We start from the raw sequence: 21,330 nt of genomic DNA, 5'->3' as shown, positions 1-21,330 counted from the left end.
ATAGCGTTTATCTAGAACCTGTGGTTCCCAGCCCTGGCTTCACTAGGATCACCTGAGAAGCTTTCTAAACCACCAAGGCCTCCCATCTAGATATTCTCATTTTATTAGTCTGTAGGGGGCCTTGCCGTCAAGTAATTTTTAAAAGCTCCTCACATGATTGTAAAGTGCAGCTAGGGCTGAAAACTCCAGACATACAATGTGCCAGACATTACTTTGGCACTTTCACTATTCAATTCATCCCGGTAACAGCCCCAAGAGGAAGACAGTATCAGGGAAATTAAGTTGTGACCTCCAAATCCTGAAGCAAATAAGAGACTTGGATGCGGGCCAGTCAGACCCCAGAGCCCAAGCCAGGGGCTGCAGTCGGTGTGGAAACCACTCCGTGGTCTGCTGCTGCTGAGAGGCACCACTGGGCTGTGCAGAGGAGGGCTCGCCCCGACACAGGCTCTGCTTTTCACTCTGGTTCCTCAGGCCCTCCTCGCCGAGAGGGAGCAAGAGGGAGCGTCCCGGGACAGGCTGCGAGCAGAGAGGGCTGAGATGAGACGCTTGGAAGTGGAGAGGAGGCGAAGGGACCAGGAAGAGCAGAGGCGGCTCCTTCAGGAGCAGCTGGAGAGGGCTGAGAGGATGAAGGAGGAGCTGGAGCTGGAGCAGCGGGCCCGCGCGGAGGAGAACCGGTGCGTAGAGCCGCCGAGGCTGCGACCACGCAGGAGGCAGCCACACAAGGCCGGGGCTGACTACGCTAGGGACGTAGTGGGTTCTGAGACTCGTGCCCAGGAGTAAAACAGCACATCTCGTTTTTCTCTGTTCTCAGTTATCCTAGGGACAAACTGGACCAAAGATAAGGTGTAGTGTCCTAGCCATGAGGGTTACTCCAGGTACATGTTCATGGGATCTTCTTGGAAGGGCTTGTAATGCAGCCCTGCAAACATTTGTTGAGCCCCTATGACTCTCCACATTGTTCTAAATTCTTTCATAAGCCTTGACTCATTTAATTAACTAATTAATTAAAAGATTTTATTTATTTATTCATGAGAGACACTGAGTGAGAGGCAGAGACATAGGCAGAGGGAGAAGCAGGCTCCCTGCAGGGAGCCCGATGTGGTACTCGATCTCAGGACCCCAGGATCATGCCCTGAGCCACCCAGGTGCCCTGACTCGTTTAATTTAATCTTTACAACAACCCTGTTGAGACTAGAGTTTTAAAACTCATCTTGTAAGAGGGGGAAACGAAGCTCTGGGAACTTAATGCCCCGACGCCAGAGCACTGAGCTGTGTGGTGAAGCTTGGGGCTTCTAGTTACAGGTCAGTTGTGTTCTGGCTTCAGCTCTTTACTCAGGCTTCCCTTGGACACCAAAATGTCCTCTGAACAGGTCACTCCAGAGCATCGACCAGGGGCTGCAAAGTCTCCACCAGGGCCCCTGCCTGTTGGCTAGTCTCACAAGGATGTCTCAGTGTTTTCTGCCATTTCCCTGACCATCCTGTGGGTTTTCTTAGCCTGAGGAAGCAGAGACTGGAAGAAGAACGGCAGCGGCAGGAGGAGGAGGAGAGGAAGCAGCAACATCGGTTGCAAGTGGCCCAGGAGAGAGTCCGGCAGCAACAGGAGGAGTTCTGGAGGAAACTGCAAGAACTACAGAGAAAAAAGCAGCAGGAAGAAGCCAAGCGAGCTGGTGAGGAGGGGTTCTGGAGCAATCTGCCTCTCCTATCTGGGGCAGAAGTATTTTTATCCCACTGTGGGTGTTCATTTGAATCTCCCCAGAGTTATTCCTATCCTAGGCCTTACTGTGTGAAGCACTCTAAATGTATAAGCTATTTTTTTTCAAAGTGATTAATATGAGTGACTACAGTGAGTCAAGATAGAAGATCAAAATAAGACAGACTCACTTGTGGAAATGACTCTTGGGCCCCGCTCCCAATTCAGCCCTCTCCTGACCTGGGACCCTGCCCCTCCCATTGCCATGTTAGCACTGCTCGGAAGCTGCCTACATTGGAGACACCGCCCTGCTCCTTGCTTCCTTCCCTAGCAGACGGAAACGACCATCTGGATAGCTTCGGGCAGCCTGCCCTTTCGGGTGCTGAGATGTAGAATCTCTACAGCCTCACTTTTGAGGAAGAGGAAGGGACTTGAGCAAATGACACTCTTTAGGCTGGTCAGGTCAGCCGAGTCAGCACAAAATTTCTGCAGATCCTGATCTGACGCCTCTCCCCAACTATCTGCATACCACCCGTGAGCACCCTAGGCCCTGGAAAACTTTCCGCCAAGGTTTTGTACTAATTGCACAGTGCACTGCACATAGTAGGTGCTTGATAAAGGACTCCTAAACTGACCCCAACATGATCCCCACAGGAGCTGGCAGCCTCCTGGCAGGTAAGCTGCACACCATCTCATGGGGAATCCCTGGGAATCAGACTTGGGAGTTAGATTTCTCCACTAATGAGACCCCTGCTGAGCCTACCCCCTTTTCTATTCCATAGAGGTTGAGAGGCAGAAGGAGAAGGAATTGGAAATGCAGTTAGCAGAAGAACAGAAACGCCTGATGGAGATGGCTGAAGAAGAACGGCTAGAGTACCAGCATAGGAAGCAGGAAGCAGAAGAGAAGGCGCAGCTGGAAGCAGAGGAGAGAAGGCAAAGGGAGGAGGAAGCAGCCAGGCTGGCTCTGGAGGAAGCTATGAAACAAGCACAGGAACAAGCCAGGTAGGATATTTGGGCAACGGTTGCCACAGGGAGATTGTTTCAAGGGCTTGATTCCCTAGTGCTAGTGCTGCCTTTGGACACTGAAGGTCTCCCACTTTCCATAAGCATGGTTTGGAAGAATTAAAAAAACAGATTCTTTTTGCTGCCAATGTCAGAATTTCTTCATGGCTTATAGAACTTGTATTGAAGCTGGAAGGGTGTTTAGATGTTATCTATCTCAGCCATCTAGTTTACAGGTAAGAAACTCGAGTCCCAAAGAGGGAGAAGGATCTTGATCAAGGCTAAATCGTGAGGTGGGCAGTGTCAGGACCACATCTCACACACACACACACACACACACACACACACACAAATTCTGAACCACTGCCTTTCTCAGTATTTTTTGGTTACCTGTTGTGTGCCAAACACTCTTCTAGACGCTGGGAATTCAGGAGTAAGCAAAACAGAGGTCTCTTCTCCCTTGGCATTTATATTCTACAGCTGGGGGTAGGGAGACAAGTATTTTTTTTCAGCTGCTAATAGATGCTATATAGGAAAAGTTTTAAACATATGATAGGATTGCAGGAGGCTTAGTTTAGATTGGTCAGCCAGGGCAAAACTTATCAGAGAAACTGTTATATAAAGTGAAACCTAAATGACAAAGAGCCACATAAACATCTGGGAGAAAAATATTCCAACAGGTACACAGTGAGTGCAAAGGTTCAAAGGAAGGAATGAAACTGGCATGTTGGAGGAATAAAAGAAAGTCAGAGGGGCAGTCCTGGTGGCACAGTGGTTTAGCGCCGCCTGCAGCTCAGGGTGTGATCCTGGAGACCCGGGATCCAGTCCCACGTCGGGCTCCCTGCATGGAGCCTGCTTCTGCCTCTGCCTGCGTCTCTGCCTTTCTCTCTCTCTGTGTCTCTCATGAATAAATAAATAAAATCTTTAAAAAATAATAATAATAATAAAAAGAAAGTATGGCTGGAACCAAGTGAACAAGGCACAAAGAATACTTCCAGATGAGGTCATTGAAGTAATAGTACATAACTAATATAACAAAGGCCAATGGCATTCCCCCTCTTTTCTTTTACAATAGTATAATGATCATTTCATCTTTCTGATGATAGCATGTTTCTTTTTGTTGTTGTTGTTGTTGTTAATATTTTTATTTATTTGAGAGAGAGAATGAGCAGCAGGGAAGGGCAGAGGGAGAGGGAGAAGCAGGCTCCTCGATGAGCAGGGAGCCCAATGCAGGGTTCGATCTCAGGACCCTAGGATCATGACCTGAATCAAAGGCAGATGCTTAACCGACTGGGCCACCCACATCCCCTGATGATGAATTTCTTGAGTAGCTTGGTTTCGACACACTCTTTATAAGTTAGGTTCCCTGTAGTTGCTTTCTCATGAATTTCCACTCCTTAGTGAAAGCAACAGACATCCCTCTTTAGAACCATCAAATTTGAAGGGTAAAGAAGCACAACACAAAAAACCATGTGAGTCCAATCTTGACTAAACAGTTTTACCCCCTGAAATGTATTTTCTACAACTTAAGTTGAATCTAAGCTAATGAAGTACCCCTTAGGAGACTAGGAAGAGAAGGCAGTCAGAACAATTTTATTTCAAGCTTTTCTACCTAATCTTGAGTTATTCCACTCCTGGACTTTATTCAACTTTTTCCCCCCACCTGTTAGGTGAATTAAAAAACATATCATTACAGAAGTCTTGATTCAAGTCAAAATTATATATTCTACATATCATAGCAGCAGGACGGAGTTCGTAAGCATCAAGACCAAAAGCAAGCTAAACAATTTTGTAAAGCTAGTCCAAGTAGCTGAGACCAGGAAACCAAGTAACTAAAGGGGTGTTTGAGGGGTCGAGCCTCATTCCACCAAGGGTTACAATTTGATGCCAGCTGGCTGTTTCATCTTCACTTGCGTGACATTGGCCCAGGTACTTTAATTTCTCTGGCCCGTTTCCTCCTGTTTGAAACAAGGGAGTCCGTTCCAGCAATACAAGTTTAAGAACTTTCCTTTTACTTTTCCAGTAAAAGGCTCATGAAACTCTAAAACTCATGTGTAAAGTCACTAAATGAATAGAGTATGATCTTCCACTAAAATGCAAGATCAGTAGCCCCCAGTCTAGCTGATGATTGCTCAAATCCAAAGTTCTTCTACTAGCTTCTAAGGGCAATTTCTAGGATGCTTAACCATATTGGGATTGTGGGTGGGTTGTTTCCTTAGGCAAAAAGATGCTTTGAAGAAACGACTTCATTTCCATCAAGAACTCTATAAGGAAGCCAGTGGCCTGCAGTGGACACGGAACATTTCCAGATCGTGGGTCTACTCTTACTTCCAGTTTCTACAAATACCCAGATCTTAAGGCTAGAAGAAAACTAAAAAGTAAGTTGGGAGGTGGTGACAGAAATTCTAATAATGGAAATGATATTCCATTTCATCGAGTTCACCTCAACCCCACTGAACTTCACTCTAGGACCTCAATTCCCACTACCCCTTCCCACCATGCATACCTAACTTGAAGTATTTCATTTCACAGTCAGTGTGTCTGAAAGAGTTGCAGATTAGTGGAAATTCTATAATGCAAATAATTCTGAATAAGCTAAGGAGTGAGTTTATTAAGAACTTCATTCTCTATAAGGCAAAAACACATACATTTCATCCTAAGAATCTAAAATTTGTCCATTTAAAACAAGGTAATCTCTTGATAAATGTTCATTTGAACAAAATGAGCCATTTTATTCAAGGTATTCTCACTTCCTCAAAATATAGATTCTAGAGCTACACTGGCCAATTAAGTAGCCACATATAACTTTAAATATGTTAAGCATTCAGTTCTCCAGCTACATTAACCACATTTCAAGTGCTCAATAGCCACATGTAGCTACTGGCTACCTTACTGGACAGTACAGATGTAGAACATTTCCAACATCACAGAAAGTTCTCTGGACAGTCCTGTTCTAGACTCGATAATTAACAAATCTTGAGGATTTGTTCCTATGCCTTTAAGATCCAACCACTCACATAACTTCCCCATTTTTTTTAAAGATTTATTCATTTATCTAGACAGAAAGCACAAGCTGTGGGGAGGAGCAGAGAGAGAATCTCAAGTGGACTCCACCCTGAGTGCAGAGCCCAACGTGTAGCTTGATCTCACAACACTGAGATCACGACCCAAGCTGAAACTAAGAGTGGGACGCTCAACCCCCCGCACCACAATTTCCCCGTTTTTAAAAATCATACTCTATTAAGGTATAATCTTAATTTTTCTTTAACATCTCTTTAAATAAGTATCTATCCTAGAATGATCATTAAAAGGGATGAGAGATCTTTACAAGCAAGATATATAAAAGGATGTTAAAGCAAGCAGTATCTGAACTTGAATTTTCCTACAAATTTCCTTTGGCCCTACTCTAAACTTCACTGTCTGCAGCTGAAAAACAGAGTATTTGCAGAGGATTCCCTCAAATTTCTCACCAACGCTGTAAAGTATTTGCTCTTTACAGGAACCGTACTTCTACAATCCAGAAGTCCAGCGTAATTTTTATTCTGTATTGCTATTATCAGACTTGCTTAGATTTGATGACTTTTAGCTATTTGCTTTATTTGTAAAACAGAAAATAAAATGGCCAAAACACTATCAGTCAGTGATTTTAAATATGTCGCAAACTTTTTCTCAGAATTGTCCATCCTACTTGCACATTCATTCATTCATTCAAGTCATTCAACAATGCTTAAGCAGGTAAGAAAGGAGCATTTCAAATAATACAAGAACAGAAGAAAGAGCACTCAAGGAAAACATCCTTGTGGGGGAAATTACCATTACCGACTTTATTTTCTCCCTTCTTTTACAAATTTAGGATGTTGCAGTCAAGCACCAGGTAGAGCAGCTACACTAAATGTTATTCAAGGTTCCTTTTCAAATCTGATATTCTATAAAATTGTTGCTGTGAAAGTCCTAGTTTACCAGCACTACTACACCAGATAAGCACATTTTAGTAAGTTAACCATAGCAGAATGCAACGTATTTAGAAGAATCCAATAAACTAAATAAGTTTATTTCCCCAAAGCCAAACTCTACCACCTAAATGCTAACCTTCAGACAGAGATACAAACAAAATTAAGATACCAACTACATACTCTTGCATTCTGAATAGCTCAAATAGCCTATCAAGTTTGTTACTCAGGCCTGAAAGAAATACGCAATTCAATGAGGATTTTTCAGAAAAGGGCCCCATTCCTAGTCACTACTTAATATAATATGATAAATGCCAGGTGACAATCTAAAGGCTCTAACTTACCTAAGGTAAACATGTACAACACAAATAATTTTTCAGTTAGGGTCAGACATAGGAATTTGTAAGGCAAGCCAATTATTTTTAACAGGTGACTTGAGTAGGGTATTTAAGCTATAAGGGTTTATAAAATGTATTAGAGATAAGTTTTATTTGCTCTTCTAAAGTACTCAGATGACATTCTACCTGGAATAACACGAAAGAGGATTATGTGTATGCATACATATACTAAATCCTGTGATTCGTTAAGAGTTAAAAAGCTAAGCCCTCTAATAGGAACTAATTTAGTACTTTAATTTTATACAAAGTTTAAATATTTAAGATGAAATAAAAAGAAAATATAAACAAATATAAACAAAGTATACCAAACCTTAACCTAAGCAGAAAACATTCTGTAAATTGTTAAAGGAAAAACTTAGAATTATCAATATGAATCAATTAATTTTTGGCATGCCCATTTATTCAACATGACTGGATAACTATATCATAGATATGCACCATACAAGAATATCAAGTTAAAAAAAAAAAAAAAAAACAGAACACTGAGTATTTAAGAAGGTAGCGTGGCCTTAATTAAATCCTTAATTCAAAGGCACTTCAGTAGCTTTCAGTGCTTCAAAGTCATGATCATCATCACTGTACAGTACTGAAAAATTTATTTGTACCATGTACAAACAATAATTTCCAGTATTATGCAAGAAAACTTTTAGGCATTTTCTTTTTTCTTTCTATACAATTAAAAATAAAATGAACATTAGTACGGTTTTTACAAATATTTTGTTTATTTTAATGAAGCTGGTACAGACAATGTCCATTTAAAACCCATATCCCAGGCCAAAAAGTACAAATAAAATCAAAAAGAGCAGTGTTCTGTTGAATACACTTCTGCATGAATAACTTTATTAACTGCTAATGAAAATTAGAACTTTTCTGGGATCTTCTGACAAGACTTTTATCTTAAAATGCTTTCTCTTCAGTGAAGCCATCTTTGGAGTTAGTCATTTACTCTCATCATCTCTGTCTTCTCGACTCCAGCCTGATATTTCTCTTCTTTTGGTCCAGACCCTCAAATTTTAAAAGAAGCTTCAAGTTAAGGAAAGGTCATTTTTCCACAGTTCAGTTCTCTGAAAAACTTCCATCTCCCACTGAAAGTCATAGTCCAGGAGTGAAGCAATCACATGCTAGAACTTCAGGGCCAATTGGAAAGTCATCATGAACACTTGTATTGGTCGATCTTATTTATCACAAGCCTGAAAATGCACAGTCCTGGAAAAGGTGGCCTCTCTGTGCACACATGTAATTTTTAAAAAGGAAAGGGCAATATGAAGGGGGCTGAGGTTTGATCACCAAAAATCAGCACAATGAAAACAAGTGATAATGAATAATGGGCACTAGAATTCAAATTACCAGATGTTTTAAAGAGATGGGGTGCCAGTTTTCAATTCCGTTTTGAACACCACATTACAAAAGAACTATTTTTAAAAATAAAAAAGGATTGAGGGTAAAGAAAAAAAAATAAAAAGAATATCTAAATCGTTGAATGACCCCCTGTTTGTTCCTGATAAACTTCAATCACATCTTCTTCCTCCATTCCCAGCTGTAAGAGGATAAAAAAATATGTTAGAATATAAAAGCACTAATTTTTTCATTGGCTGCAATTATGTGGCCATTGTTTTAAAATGCAAAAAGATACAGAAGTAATCCATAGTTACCCTGCTCTAAGATTAAGAATCTGGGTTTCCTTTTTTTTTTTTTTTTAAGATTTTATTTATTTATTTATTCATGAGAGACACAGAGAGAGAGGCAGAGACACAGGTAGAGGGAAGAGAAGCAGGCTCCATGCAAGAAGACCAGTGCAGGACTCAATCCTGGGAATCAAGGATCACGCCCTGAGCCGAAGGCAAATGCCCAACCGCTGAGCCACTGAGGCGTCCCTGGGTTTCCTTTAATCTAAAGAACATAGCGGTATGTCTTTCCTCCTGATTCTGGCTGTGAAGTCATTCATCTAACCCTGCTGAGCCAGTTCACCTCCCAGTCTATTCAGCATATAAAGTGTTTTGCTTTTTTTTAAATTTTTTTTAGAGCGCACCATGCATACATGAGCAGGGTAGGGGGTGGGAAGAGGGGCAGAGGGAGAGGGAGACAGAGAATTTTAAGCAGGCTCAGCATGGAGCCCGACATGGGGCTCAATCTCACAACCCTGAGATCATGACCTGAGCTGAAATCAAGAGTTGGACACTTAACACACAAAGCCACCCAGGCATCCCTAAAGTGTGTTTTTTAAAAATACCTCAAAGGAGTTTTAAATCTAATGAAACATGTATTTCATAGTTTAAACAATAGTTTGATGGTGTATCTTCCAGAAAACCATTTTACTTTTAGATGCAATTACTTGATAGAATCAAGATACTTGATAGAATCTCTTTATTTCAAAAAACTTGATCTCACTTTAAAATATATGTGGTTTTGGGCAGCCCTGGTGGCTCAGCGGTTTAGCGCCACCTTCAGCCCAGGGCGTGATCCTGGAGACCTGGGATCCAGTCCCACATCGGGCTCCCTGTATGGAGCCTGCTTCTCCCTCTGCCTGTGTGTCTGCCTGTCTCTCTGTGTCTCATGAATAAATAAAATCTTAAAAAAAAAAAAAATATATATATATATATATATATATATATAGGTGGTTTTAGTTAGAAAAATACTGCCTAGGGATTCATTTTGAAGTGGTTTGCTTTGTCATCTATAATTCCTTCTGGCAGTTAACTACTATTTTGATAGTGACCACTCTGAATGTAGAAACGTTATCTAGACATCTACTCTTACTTGATAACTCCAATTTTACAAGCTAGATTTGTCAGCCTAGCCCCTCTCAATCCTTAAAGAAAAAAAGGGGGTCCTTCAAATGCCTTTTACAGAATGCTAAGCAAAGCAGAGGCAATTAATAGCGTGGTTGTTTTGGTGTTTTGTTTTTTTGATGTGTCCTATATGCACTGAAATATTCTAGAATTTTTTCTTAAAGACACTATTAACAATGGCTGCCTCTGAGAAATAGGAATGCAGAGATAATCAGAATATGTTTACTTTCCATTTCATATACTCTGATAGATTGCTTTTTATTATTTTCAACTATGAATATTCTTTATTTAAAAAAGAAAAGAGTATGTAAGGGGGCATGGTGTCCCACAGAAATCCAGGTATCACCCTCAGTGAGGGTAAAGGAACATCAATTTGTTGATTCTGGTGTGCAGTCAGGGTTCAGAAGCATTGTTAACAGGCAGACTGAAAACAAAAACTAGTATAGTTTCCACTAAATTACAGTGGATCACAAAAGCAAATGAAAAATAAAAGGAAGTCTAAAATCAGTAATCTCTACTGAGAAAAGTTATAGGTGATATTTTTGGTGAATTACAAAATGTGAAAAGAGTAAGAAATCTAAAAATAAAACAAGTAAATTGAACACCAATAAAAAATAAATTAAAAAAAATAAAAAATAAAATAAACACCAAAAAAAAACAAAAAAATAAATAATAAATAAAAAATAAATAAAAATAAAACAGACAGGGGTGCCTGGGTGGCTCAGTCGGTTGAGCGTCCAAATCTTGGTTTCAGTTCAGGTCATGATCTCAGATTTGTGAGATCGAGCCCCATGTTTGGGCTCCACACTCAGCTGGAATCTACTTGAGATTCTTAGATTCTTTCTCCCTCTCCTCCTGTCCCTCCTCCCCATGCTCATGCTATCAAATCTTTTCTTTTTTTTTTTTAAGATTCTATTTATTTGACAGTGTGAGGGCATTCAGGTAGGCAGAACGGCAGGCAGAGGGAGAAGCAGACTCCCTGCTGAGCAGAGCCCAACAACATGGGGCTTAATCCCAAGACCTGGGATCCCTGGGTGGCGCAGCAGTTTGGCGCCTGCCTTTGGCCCAGGGCACGATCCTGGAGACCCGGGATCGAGTCCCACATCGGGCTCCCGGTGCAAGGAGCCTGCTTCTCCCTCTGCCTGTGTCTCTGCCTCTCTCTCTCTCTCTGTGACTATCATAAATAAATTTTAAAAATTAAAAAAAAAATTTTTTTTAATAAAAAAAATAAAAAATCCCAAGACCTTGGGATCATGACCTGAGCCAAAGGCAGATGCTTAACCCACTGAGACATCCAGGCACCCCTCTAATAAATACATCCTAAAAACAAAAACAAAAACACACACATGGATTTAGGACTTTTTAAGTGATTACACTGCCTCTAGTGTTATGGATATCTTGATTGTGGTGTATATTTGTATATTAAAATAATTATTAAAGATGCTGTTAGAACTTTATTTAAAGATTTTATCCTTAAGTAACATCTACACCCAACGCGGGGCTTGAACTCACAACTCCAAGATCAAGAATCACATGTTCCACTGATTTAGACAGCCACGTGCCCCAAAACTTAATTTTAGTTGCATATATAGCCTGTAAAGATTGCAAGGAATAAAATGCAACATTACAAGAAACCTTTAAAAGTTGGGGAGGCACCACATATCCTCCAGTTATGGAAAATATGAAGCAGTCAGCTTCAAGAAGTAACTCTGTAGAGATGAATGAATAATGAGTAGAAGGACGTTACTCCCTAAATACCTACTGTCTCTTCCTCTGCCCCATTATGCTTCTGAAAAGATAATCTATTAATGACATTGAGGAATGTGGCACTTAAATATAGTCAATATCTACTGTGTTGTAGAGATTTTATCAAATTATCACTTCTCAGCCTTTTGGCTAAAATCAAGTGGAGATTATATCAAATAAGGACAGGAAAAATACAGGGATCCCTGGGTGGCTCAGTGGTTTAGTGCCTGCCTTTGGCCCGGGGTGTGGTCCTGGAGCCCCGGAATCGAGCTCCGCGTCAGGCTCCCGGCATGGAGCCTGCTTCTCCCTCTGCCTGTGTCTCTGTCTCTCTCTCTACGTCTATCATGAATAAACAAATAAAATCTTAAAAAAAAAAAAAAAAAAAGGACAGGGAAAATACAAGATGAGTTTGAAACATCTTATTGTGCCAAACATTAAGAAAGTACTCAAGGAGCACTGGGCTGGCTCAGTGGAACATGAGACTCCCATCTCAGGGTTGAGAGTTCAAGCTCTATGTTGGGTGTAGAGATTACTTAAAAGAAAAGAAAAAAAGTACTCAAGAAAGTAGGTGGATACTAAATCAGGGAAAAGTTTGATGACAAAGGATATTCATGTAGTTTCATAGTTTCTTTTTCTTTTTTTTTTTTTTTTATTTATGATAGTCACAGAGAGAGAAAGAGAGGCAGAGACACAGGCAGAGAGAGAAGCAGGCTCCATGCACCGGGAGCCTGATGTGGGAATCGATCCCGGGTCTCCAGGATCGTGCCCTGGGCCAAAGGCAGGCGCCAAACCGCTGCGCCACCCAGGGATCCCAGTTTCATAGTTTCAAAGTATGTTTCCACTAATTACAACAGGAAAAATAACAATTACACTGTAATAAAAAAAAAAAAAAGTTAAATTGAGTGATAAAAATAAACATTATCAATAAGGGACTTTGTATACTCCAGATATTACATTCTAAGACAGACACATCACCATTTATGTAGTATTCCAGCCCAAAATGCATAACCTGAATCTAATCATGAGGAAATAGACCAGACCAAATTGAGGGACTTTCTAGAAAATAACTGGTTTGTACCCTTTAACAATGTAAATGTTATGAAAGACAAAGAAAGGCTGAGGAACTGTTCTAAATTAAAGATGATTAAAGAGAAACCTAAATAAAAAATCTTAATACTGAACTGGATCATGTGATGGAGGAGAAAATTTGTTATAGGAGATGTAATTGGGACAAATGATAAAATTAGGTTGTAAAGTATTCTAACAGTGTTAAGTGTCCTGAATTTGATAGAATACTATGGTTATGTAAAACAATCTACTTGATCTTAAGAAATACACACTATCAAGTAGTATCAAGTATCATTTACTAATGACAGTGGTGTCTGCAACCTACTCCCAAGTGGTTCTGGTAATAAATGCACATATACACGAGCAGAAAGAAATAACTAAAGGTAGCAAAAATTTAAAAACCAATCTAGGTAGAAGAGAATAAAATGTTTAGTACCATTCTTGCAAGTTTCCTGTAAGATGGAAATTATTTCAAAATAAAAACTTGAAAAAAGAAGGGAGACATATCAAAAAAGAACACAGACACCAACTTGAAGGGGCCACCACTGGCCAATATTTAAAGAATAATCACAATTTCAAAGTATCTCCCCAGAAATTACTTATTAATTTAAAAGGACAATAACTTTTTACAATGAATAAATCTGCCAGTTGCCACCTTGACTAAAGTTGACCAAAGTTAATGTTACTCATAACAAAACAAATGAACATCCTGTACTTCCTGATGTGATGCACTTAGAAGTACATAGCTTCACTCTGTACTGCTACTACCAAAAATACAAAACTGAATCTAATCATGAGGCAACATCAGACAAACCCAAACTGAAGGACATTCTAAAACATGGCCTGAACTCTTTAAAAAATGTCAGTGTGATTTAAAACAAAGACTAACTGTTCCAGATCAAAGGAAGCCAAAGAAGGATAATAACTAGTTAGAAGACACTAATCCTAGATGAGATCCTAGGTCAAGTTTTTTTTAAAAAAGGCTATAAAGAGAGCAGCCTAGGTGGCTCAGCAGTTTGGCGCCACCTTTGGCCCAGGGTGTGATCCTGGAGACCTGGAATCGAATCCCACGTCAGGCTCCCTGCATGGAGCCTGCTATTCCCCTGCTACTCCCTCTGCCTGTGTCTGCCTCTCTCGCTCTCTTTCTCTGTCTCTCATGAATAAATAAAATCTTTAAAATAAAAAAATAAATAAAAAATAAAAAGGCTATAAAGGGACCTTACTGGGATAAATAGAAAAGTCTATTTGACTGCATATTCAATAAGAGTACTGTAGCAATGTCAAGTCTCCTATATTTGATAATTTAACTGTGGCTCTTAGGAGGTAACTAAAATATTTAAGGGTAAAAGGTCATATCTGTAAATTAACCTCAAATGATTTACCACTAATAATATGTGTATACAGAAAAAGTGATAAAGCAAATGTATCATAACATTAAAAACAGGTGAATCTAATGAAAAAGTTATATGGGAGAATATTATATACTAGGCTTATAACAACTCTAAGTTTGAAATGTTTCAAAATAAAAAATGAATAACAATACATCATCATTCCCACTATCAGAAATATCGAAAATGTTATCTTGTATTTGGAGGGGGAAATCTGTATAAATATAAAAGCACACACACATATATACTCTCTCCCACACTTTATTACTTTCAGATACCTCTCAGGGGAGGGGGGATATATAAACAAAGAGTCCATACAATGAAACAATTAAAGACACGGAAGCATTAAAAAACACAAATCAAGGTGACAGAGCCAAACATATTAATATATACTAAACTTCTATATTAAGTTCTCAAAATGGGTCAAACGTCAAAATTGAACCATAAAAGGTCACCATCACCATGAAAGTGCACCAAAAATTTGCCAAATTTGAGGAATACTTGTTCCTCTTTAAAACAAAATGGTGCCTTAAGACAATTGCAATACTCAATTCCCACTTTCCATCTAAGATTTTAAGTAATCTCTATACCCAAAATGGGGCTCAAATACACAACCCTGAGATCAAGAGCTGCATGCTCTACCCACTAAGCCAGCCAGAAACCCCACCACCTCTCTTTTTATTGGCACTTTTTAAGGCAATATACAGAAAGTTCAACTCAAAAGACTTTTTCTGACAAATGATATACCACCTAAATCAGATAATGTTCAAGAAAAGGGTAGCTTAATACAAGGGAACCAAATCATTCAATGCAGGATTTAACATTTTTCTTCAAAGAAGAAATTAGACTCACTTCTTTTGGAGTGTGATTATCAGCAATTCTCTGACCTTCAAAGAGAAACCTGAGTGAATTCATTGGAACTCCCTAAAAAAGTAAAAAAAGAACAAAAAATCAAAACATATATATGCACACACACACACACACACACAAATCTTAAAACATATACTAGGAACTTTGATGCACAAAAAGCAAGTATGAAAGCTTCAATAGAATGCATTGAACATAAAGCTAGATATATCTATTCCATCATAATTACCATTTGTTGAGCACCACTTATTTGCTAGGCCCTCCCTATACCAAGTATTTCACATATATAATCATAATGTTCATCGCAACAACCCTGGAATGGTAGGTACTATCACCTTACCTTCATTTTACAGCTAAAGAATCTAAGGCATGGAGAGGGCATATAAGCTAGACAGCAATTTAAGGCCCAATGTGTTCCTAAGCTTATGCTCTTAACCACTATTCTATCCGGATTCCTCTAAAATCTCTAAGCTAACATAAAAGATAAAATCAGAAATTGGATGAGCACTCTCACTAGTTTCCAACCATACAAGCATAATTAGTTTTAAACAAAATTAGTTTTAAATCACAGAAATTTGGTAAAGCACAGGAGCTAGCCAGGTAAGGTACAATGAACCTGTGATGACATGGACTTTATCTTATCTTGTGTTGGGGTCAAAGAAGTTTCTATAGAAACCAATCTATAACATCAAAATGTAAAAATGATTCGATAAATATTTATATACTTTTCAATCTCTATCGGGTAAGTCTTACATATTTCAGAAAATGAAATTTCCTATTCCTTGTAGATAAGTAAATAAAAAGATTATCAAACCTCTGTGAAGCATAAAAACTTTTTCTAAAGACTATAAAGTATACTCTGAAGCATAAATGAGAAAGTTGGAAATGATTCTAAATTGATTTTTTTTTTTTTAACTCCCCAAACCTAGCACCTTCATCTTGGATCAAAGTTTAGTTTTCACTTTAGCATTGTGATTTAACTCTTTACTTTGCATTGTTTTGCCTCAATAATCAACTCCATCATCTATAGATGGGGTGAAAAGACTAGGTGCTATGAGGATTAAGTGACAATGCCTCTCAGTGCAGAGTGCACTTCCCTGTGAACATCTCCATTTTAGCTTCCAGCAATATTATTAAAATGTGAACTAGCTGAACCCCTATTAATCGAATATTACTGAGTTTAGCAACTAACATCAAAAACAGAGACAGAAATGTTTGTTTTACTTAACACCTAAGTGATCTCTTCTCTTCTGGCAGAAATGATTTTTATTTTATGCTGGTTACAAATTTAAACTATAAAAAAGCAAACCTTCTAAAAATAAAACCTGTATTATCTAAGTTAATATCATGTAATATGATTCCATTATTAAAATCTTAGTTGTCTCCTATATATACTAATTTCAATTACATTTTCTATTTCATTAATAATGATTAACATTTATTGAGCATTTTTAAGTCTCATGTTAAGAGCTTTGTGTAGGTCATCTGCATGATGTAGGTAATGTTCCCACTCTACTAAGGGAGAAACAAGGCATATAACTTGTCTAAGACCCCACAGTCAGACAGTGGTAGAGACTGACTTTCAATCTAAGTAGATTAAAGGAATTCGTTATTGCTCTAATAAATTGAGCTTACGAAGACCAGAATTTGAGAATCTGTATAAACAAGCCTCCTTTATGATTTAAAAAAAAAAAAAAAAAGAAAAGAAAATCCCTTGATGTTGAAAACAGAATGCAATTAGCAGTAATCTGTAGTACTATTTACAAAGATAATATTAGTACTTAAGTTTAACATATGGCTAACCAGGCATGATTAAAAACAAGGAAATTTCACAGTGATCACCAAAAATCGCCTTTACTGTTCTATATACTGGTGAGCCATTAAGATAGAAGCATTCATATATCTATCTTTACAACTCTGAGTTGCTTTTCAAAATAATTCCACATACCTTATGAATTCAAATTTTGAAATGGGCCACAATGGGAAAAACGCAATTAAACAAGGTATAAGGAGTTTTCTCCTTGATCTGCTAATGGTGAAAATAATAAAAGATTTTTCTTTTGACAATTTTCTTTACAAGAAAAATTAATGACATATAAAGCATTGTATTTATACCATAACATACAAACCTGTCTTTGACAGTATGATTCTTTGAGTTTCTTGAGATGTGTTGTCATTTTCACTTTGAAGTGAATCTCACTGCTATCCTAAGGAGATAAAAGAAAAATAATTATCCCTTTGTGTAAACTATTTGCTCTGCTTGAAACAAATCATTTAATTACACATAAACTACAAATAGAAACATAAACCCTATCACTTATACTTCCACCAAAATATATATATATTCTTTAAGATTTTATTTATTTATTCATGAGAGACAGAGAGAGAAAGAGAGGCAGAGACACAGGCAGAGGGAGAAGCAGGCTCCATACCCGGAGCCCAATGTGGGACTCAATCCCCAGACTCCAAGATCATGCCCTGGGCTGAAGGCAGGCGCTCAACCGCTGAGCCACCCAGGCATCCCCAAAATATTCTTTTTAACATTCCTAACAGAGTTTATTAAAACACTCTAATCAGGAACATCTGGATGGCTCAGTGGCTGAGCATCTGCCTTTGGCTCAGGGCGTGGTCCTGGAGTCTGGGGATCGAGTCCCACATCAGGCTCCCTGCATGGAGCCTGCTTCTCTCTCTGCCTCTCTCCCTATGTGTCTCATGAATAAATAAATAAAATCTTTAAACAAAAACAAAAACACTCTAATCATCCTCAAAGTTACTTCATGTCCATTTCAAAAGAAACTTAATAAAACAATCTGTCTTGGACGTTAAAATTAGCAGTTTATTTTTATTTTTTTTTAAGATTTTATTTATTCATAGAGACAGAGAGAGAGGGGCAGAGACACAGGCAGAGGGAGAAGCAGGCTCCATGCAGGGAGCCCGATGTGGGACTCGATCCCAGGTCTCCAGGATCACACCCCAGGCTGCAGGCGGCGCTAAACCGCTGCGCCACCAAGGCTGCCCAAAAATTAGCAGTTTAAATAAAAGCATGTATGTCAAAGAATGTATTCCTTCATAATTGCATATCTATTCTATTTTCAAAATAAAGAAAGTTGAACTACCACAAACACCCAAAAGCAACTGAAAAACAAAAGTACCCCCCTCACACAACTAAAGTGTTGTTAAAGGTGGCCAAACCTACAAAAGAGACATATATATCATAAAATAACAGACCAGAAACTCATTTTTGTCAGAAAGTCATCCTAAAGAGTCCTGTTTCTATCATATGAGTAAAATGAATAAGAACCTGAGTGAGTCAAAATGATTTATAGATCCACAGATTCTTTTCTTCTACCTAGACTGTCAAACTATCAAGCAACCATCAGAAAACAAAACTGGTAAAATTTCAAAGCCAATCCTTATAATTACATATCATATTCCCAAATGCATTTTAGTGGAGGTTGCACATTTATAATTCGTATTTTTTTCTTTTTTTTTTTAAGATTTTATTTATTTATTCATAGACACAGAGAGAGAGGCAGAGACACAGGCAGAGGGAGAGGGAGAGGCAGGCTCCATGCAGGGAGCCCGATGTGGGACTTGATCCTGGGTCTCCAGGATCACACCCCAGGCTGCAGGCGGCGCCAAACCGCTGCACCACCGGGGCTGCTCCGTTTTTTTTTTTTTTTTTTTTCTTTTTGCATGTTTATAATTCTTGTTTGTGACTATAAAGAAATACAAATTCTCGGAACGCCTGGGTGGGCTCAGCGGTTGAGCACCTGCCTTCAGCCCAGGGCATGATCCTGGAGTCTGGCATCAGGTTCTCTGCATGGAGCCTGATATTCCTTCTTCTAATGTCTCTGCTTCTCTCTGTGTGTCTCTCATAAATAAATAAATAAATAAATAAATAAATAAATAAATAAATAAATAAATAAATAAATTCTTAAAAAAATTATCTTCCTATGGATAATTTCACACAAATAGATGATATTTCTATAGCATACGTCATGCCATACGCTAAAATTGTTTCCAGATGCATTAAAGGCCTAGCATTAAAAAAAAAAATTTCTTTTTTACCATTTTCTCTTTTGAGACTTTTTTCCCTAACCTTGACACCGAGAAATCTGTATTCTAAATCAAGACTTTGGCCTAGAAGCCACAGAAAAAGGACACTGATAATTGATAACTCGTCACTCCACAGTTAAGGGATACTAGAGAAAATATTCATAACAGATATTGACAAGAAAAATCAAGAGAACAAAGAATTCCTACAAATCAGTAATTCTTAAAAAGGTAATTCATGGCATAGGACATATATATCAATGGCATAGAACTGACAGCCTAAAAATAAAACCACATATATCTACAGTCAGTTGACTTTTTACAAGGATGGCAATCAACTCAATGAGAAAAGGACAAACTTCCAACCAAAAGTCTGGGACAAATACAAAAGAAAAGTTAGAATCTATCTCAAACCCACACAAAAAGTACTCAAAATCATCAAAACTTTAGTGTAAGAACTTAAAACCCTAAAAAATTTTAGAAAAATCTGTAAGTAGAAATATTTCTGACCCTGGATGAGGCAACAGCTTTTTTTTTTTTTTTTTTAAGATTTTATTTATTTATTCATGAGAGACACAGAGAAAGGCAGAGACATAGGCAGAGGGAGAAGGAGGCTCATCGGGCAGGGAGCCGATGTGGGACTCGACCCAGGACTCCAGGATCATGCCCTGGCCGAAGGCAGACACTTAACCAGTGAGCCACCCAAGTGTTCCAAGGCAACAGTTTCTTACATATGACTCCAAAGCCACAGCAAGAAAAGAATAATTCACCAAAATCAGAAACTGTGCTGCAAAGGATACGATACCCAAGAAAGCAAAAAGACAACGCAAAGATGGGAGAAAATATTTGCAAACCATCTATAAGGGTCTAATATCCAGAATAAATGAGTTCTTATAACTCAAAAATAAAAAGAATAATCCAATTCAAAAATGGACAAAAGATCTGAATAGACATTTCTTCAAAGAAGTACAAATGGCCAGGAAGAACATGAAAAGATGCTCAACGTTATTAGCCATTAGGGAAATGCAAATCAAAGGCACAATGAGGGGTACCTGGCTGGTTCAGTTGGAAGAGCATGTGACTCTTAATCTCAGGGTCATGAGTTCGAGCCCCATGCTAGGTGTAGAGATTACATATATATATAGCACAATGAGATACCAGTTCACACACACCAGGGCAACTATAATAAAAAATGATAGAGGGCACCTGGGTGGCTCAGTGGTTGAGTGTCTGCCTTTGGCTCAGGTCTTGATACCAGAGTCCTGGAATCAAGTCCTGCATCGGGCTCCCCACAGGAGTCTGCTCCTCCCTCTGCCTATATCTCTGCCTGTCTCTCTGTATCTCTCATAAATAAATAAATAGAATCTTTAAAAGAAAAAAAAAGATAACAAGTACTAGCCAGAACATGGAAAAACTAAACTTTCACACACTGCTGCTGGGAATGTAAAATTTTAAGATTTATTTTTTTTTTTAATTTATTCATGATAGACAGAGAGAGAGAGAGAGAGAGAGAGGCAGAGACACAGGCAGAGGGAGAAGCAGGCTTCCTGGATCCCGGGACTCCAGGATCATGCCCTGGGTCAAAGGCAAGCGCTAAACTGCTGAACCACCCAGGGATTCCCTGAGAATGTAAAATTTTAAAGCCACTACTGAAGACAGTTTGGCAGTTCCTCAAAAAGTTAAAGTCCACTGTATTAGACCCAATAATTCCACGCCTAGATATATATCCAAGAGAATCAAACACATAAATCCACACAAAAACTTATACATGAATGTTCAGAGCAATGTTACTCATAACTAAAATGAGGAAACAACCCAAAGGTTCACTAACTGACAAATGGATAACAAACTGTGGTATATCCATACAATGAAATATTATTCAACCATAAAAAGGAATAAAATACTGGTTCATGCTGCAACTTAGAGAAAAATTGAAAATACACTAAATGAAAGAAGCCAGACACAAAAGGCCATATATCATACGATCCCATTTATATGAAATGTCCAGAATAGGCAAATCCACAAACAAAAAATAGATTAGTGGTTGCTAGGGGTTGGTGGAGGAGAGGAGAATAGCAAGTACTGCTAAGGAGTACAGCATGTCTTTCTGGGATGATGAAAATGTTCTGGAACTAAATAGTGGTAATGGCTGCACAGCATTACAAAAGTCACTGAATTATACACTTTAAATAGTGATTTTTGGGGTCCCTGGCTGGCTCAGCCAGTAGAGCACGCAACACTTAATCTTGAGGTTGAAGGTTTGAGTCCCATATTGGTATAGAAATTACTTTAAAAAATAAATGAATGTTGGGGACACCTGAGTGGCTCAATTGGGTGGCCAACTTTTGATTTCAGCTCAAGTCATGGTCTCAGGGT

The 21,330-nt window shown here is 38.7% G+C and overlaps 2 protein-coding genes across 12 annotated transcripts in view; one reads left to right on the top strand and one right to left on the bottom strand.

Annotated features, from left to right (window-relative positions):
* The window catches only part of KIAA2012 (KIAA2012 ortholog), a 130,406-nt gene that overhangs the window by 101,611 nt on the left and 7,465 nt on the right, over positions 1–21,330 (top strand). For 4 of the 9 annotated variants that reach the window (XM_077885746.1, XM_077885752.1, XM_077885753.1 and 1 more), the window contains 4 exons: positions 472–674; positions 1,495–1,667; positions 2,473–2,692; positions 4,912–8,505. In XM_077885746.1, coding sequence (XP_077741872.1) covers positions 472–674; positions 1,495–1,667; positions 2,473–2,692; positions 4,912–5,050 — 735 coding nt within the window. In that variant the 3' untranslated portion in view covers positions 5,051–8,505. Of the gene's footprint in view, positions 1–471; positions 675–1,494; positions 1,668–2,472; positions 2,693–4,911; positions 8,506–21,330 lie in introns of those variants that run through there. The other 5 variants (XM_077885749.1, XM_077885750.1, XM_077885748.1 and 2 more) reach the window with 4 other exon arrangements.
* SUMO1 (small ubiquitin like modifier 1) overlaps positions 6,490–21,330 on the bottom strand; it is a 31,021-nt gene continuing 16,180 nt past the window's right edge. For 2 of the 3 annotated variants that reach the window (XM_077885758.1, XM_077885757.1), the window contains exons 3-5: positions 17,028–17,105; positions 14,884–14,955; positions 7,739–8,577 (exon numbers count right to left, since the gene is read on the bottom strand). In XM_077885758.1, the coding sequence (XP_077741884.1) occupies positions 8,509–8,577; positions 14,884–14,955; positions 17,028–17,105 (219 nt within the window). In that variant the 3' untranslated portion in view covers positions 7,739–8,508. Of the gene's footprint in view, positions 8,578–14,883; positions 14,956–17,027; positions 17,106–21,330 lie in introns of all 3 variants that reach the window. The other variant, XM_077885760.1, reaches the window with a different exon arrangement.

Source organism: Canis aureus, chromosome 36 (genome assembly GCF_053574225.1).
Source record: "Canis aureus isolate CA01 chromosome 36, VMU_Caureus_v.1.0, whole genome shotgun sequence".
NCBI classification, from domain to species: domain Eukaryota; kingdom Metazoa; phylum Chordata; class Mammalia; order Carnivora; family Canidae; genus Canis; species Canis aureus.
Note: the sequence above shows the minus strand (reverse complement) of the source record. Positions and strands in the feature narration are given on the sequence as shown.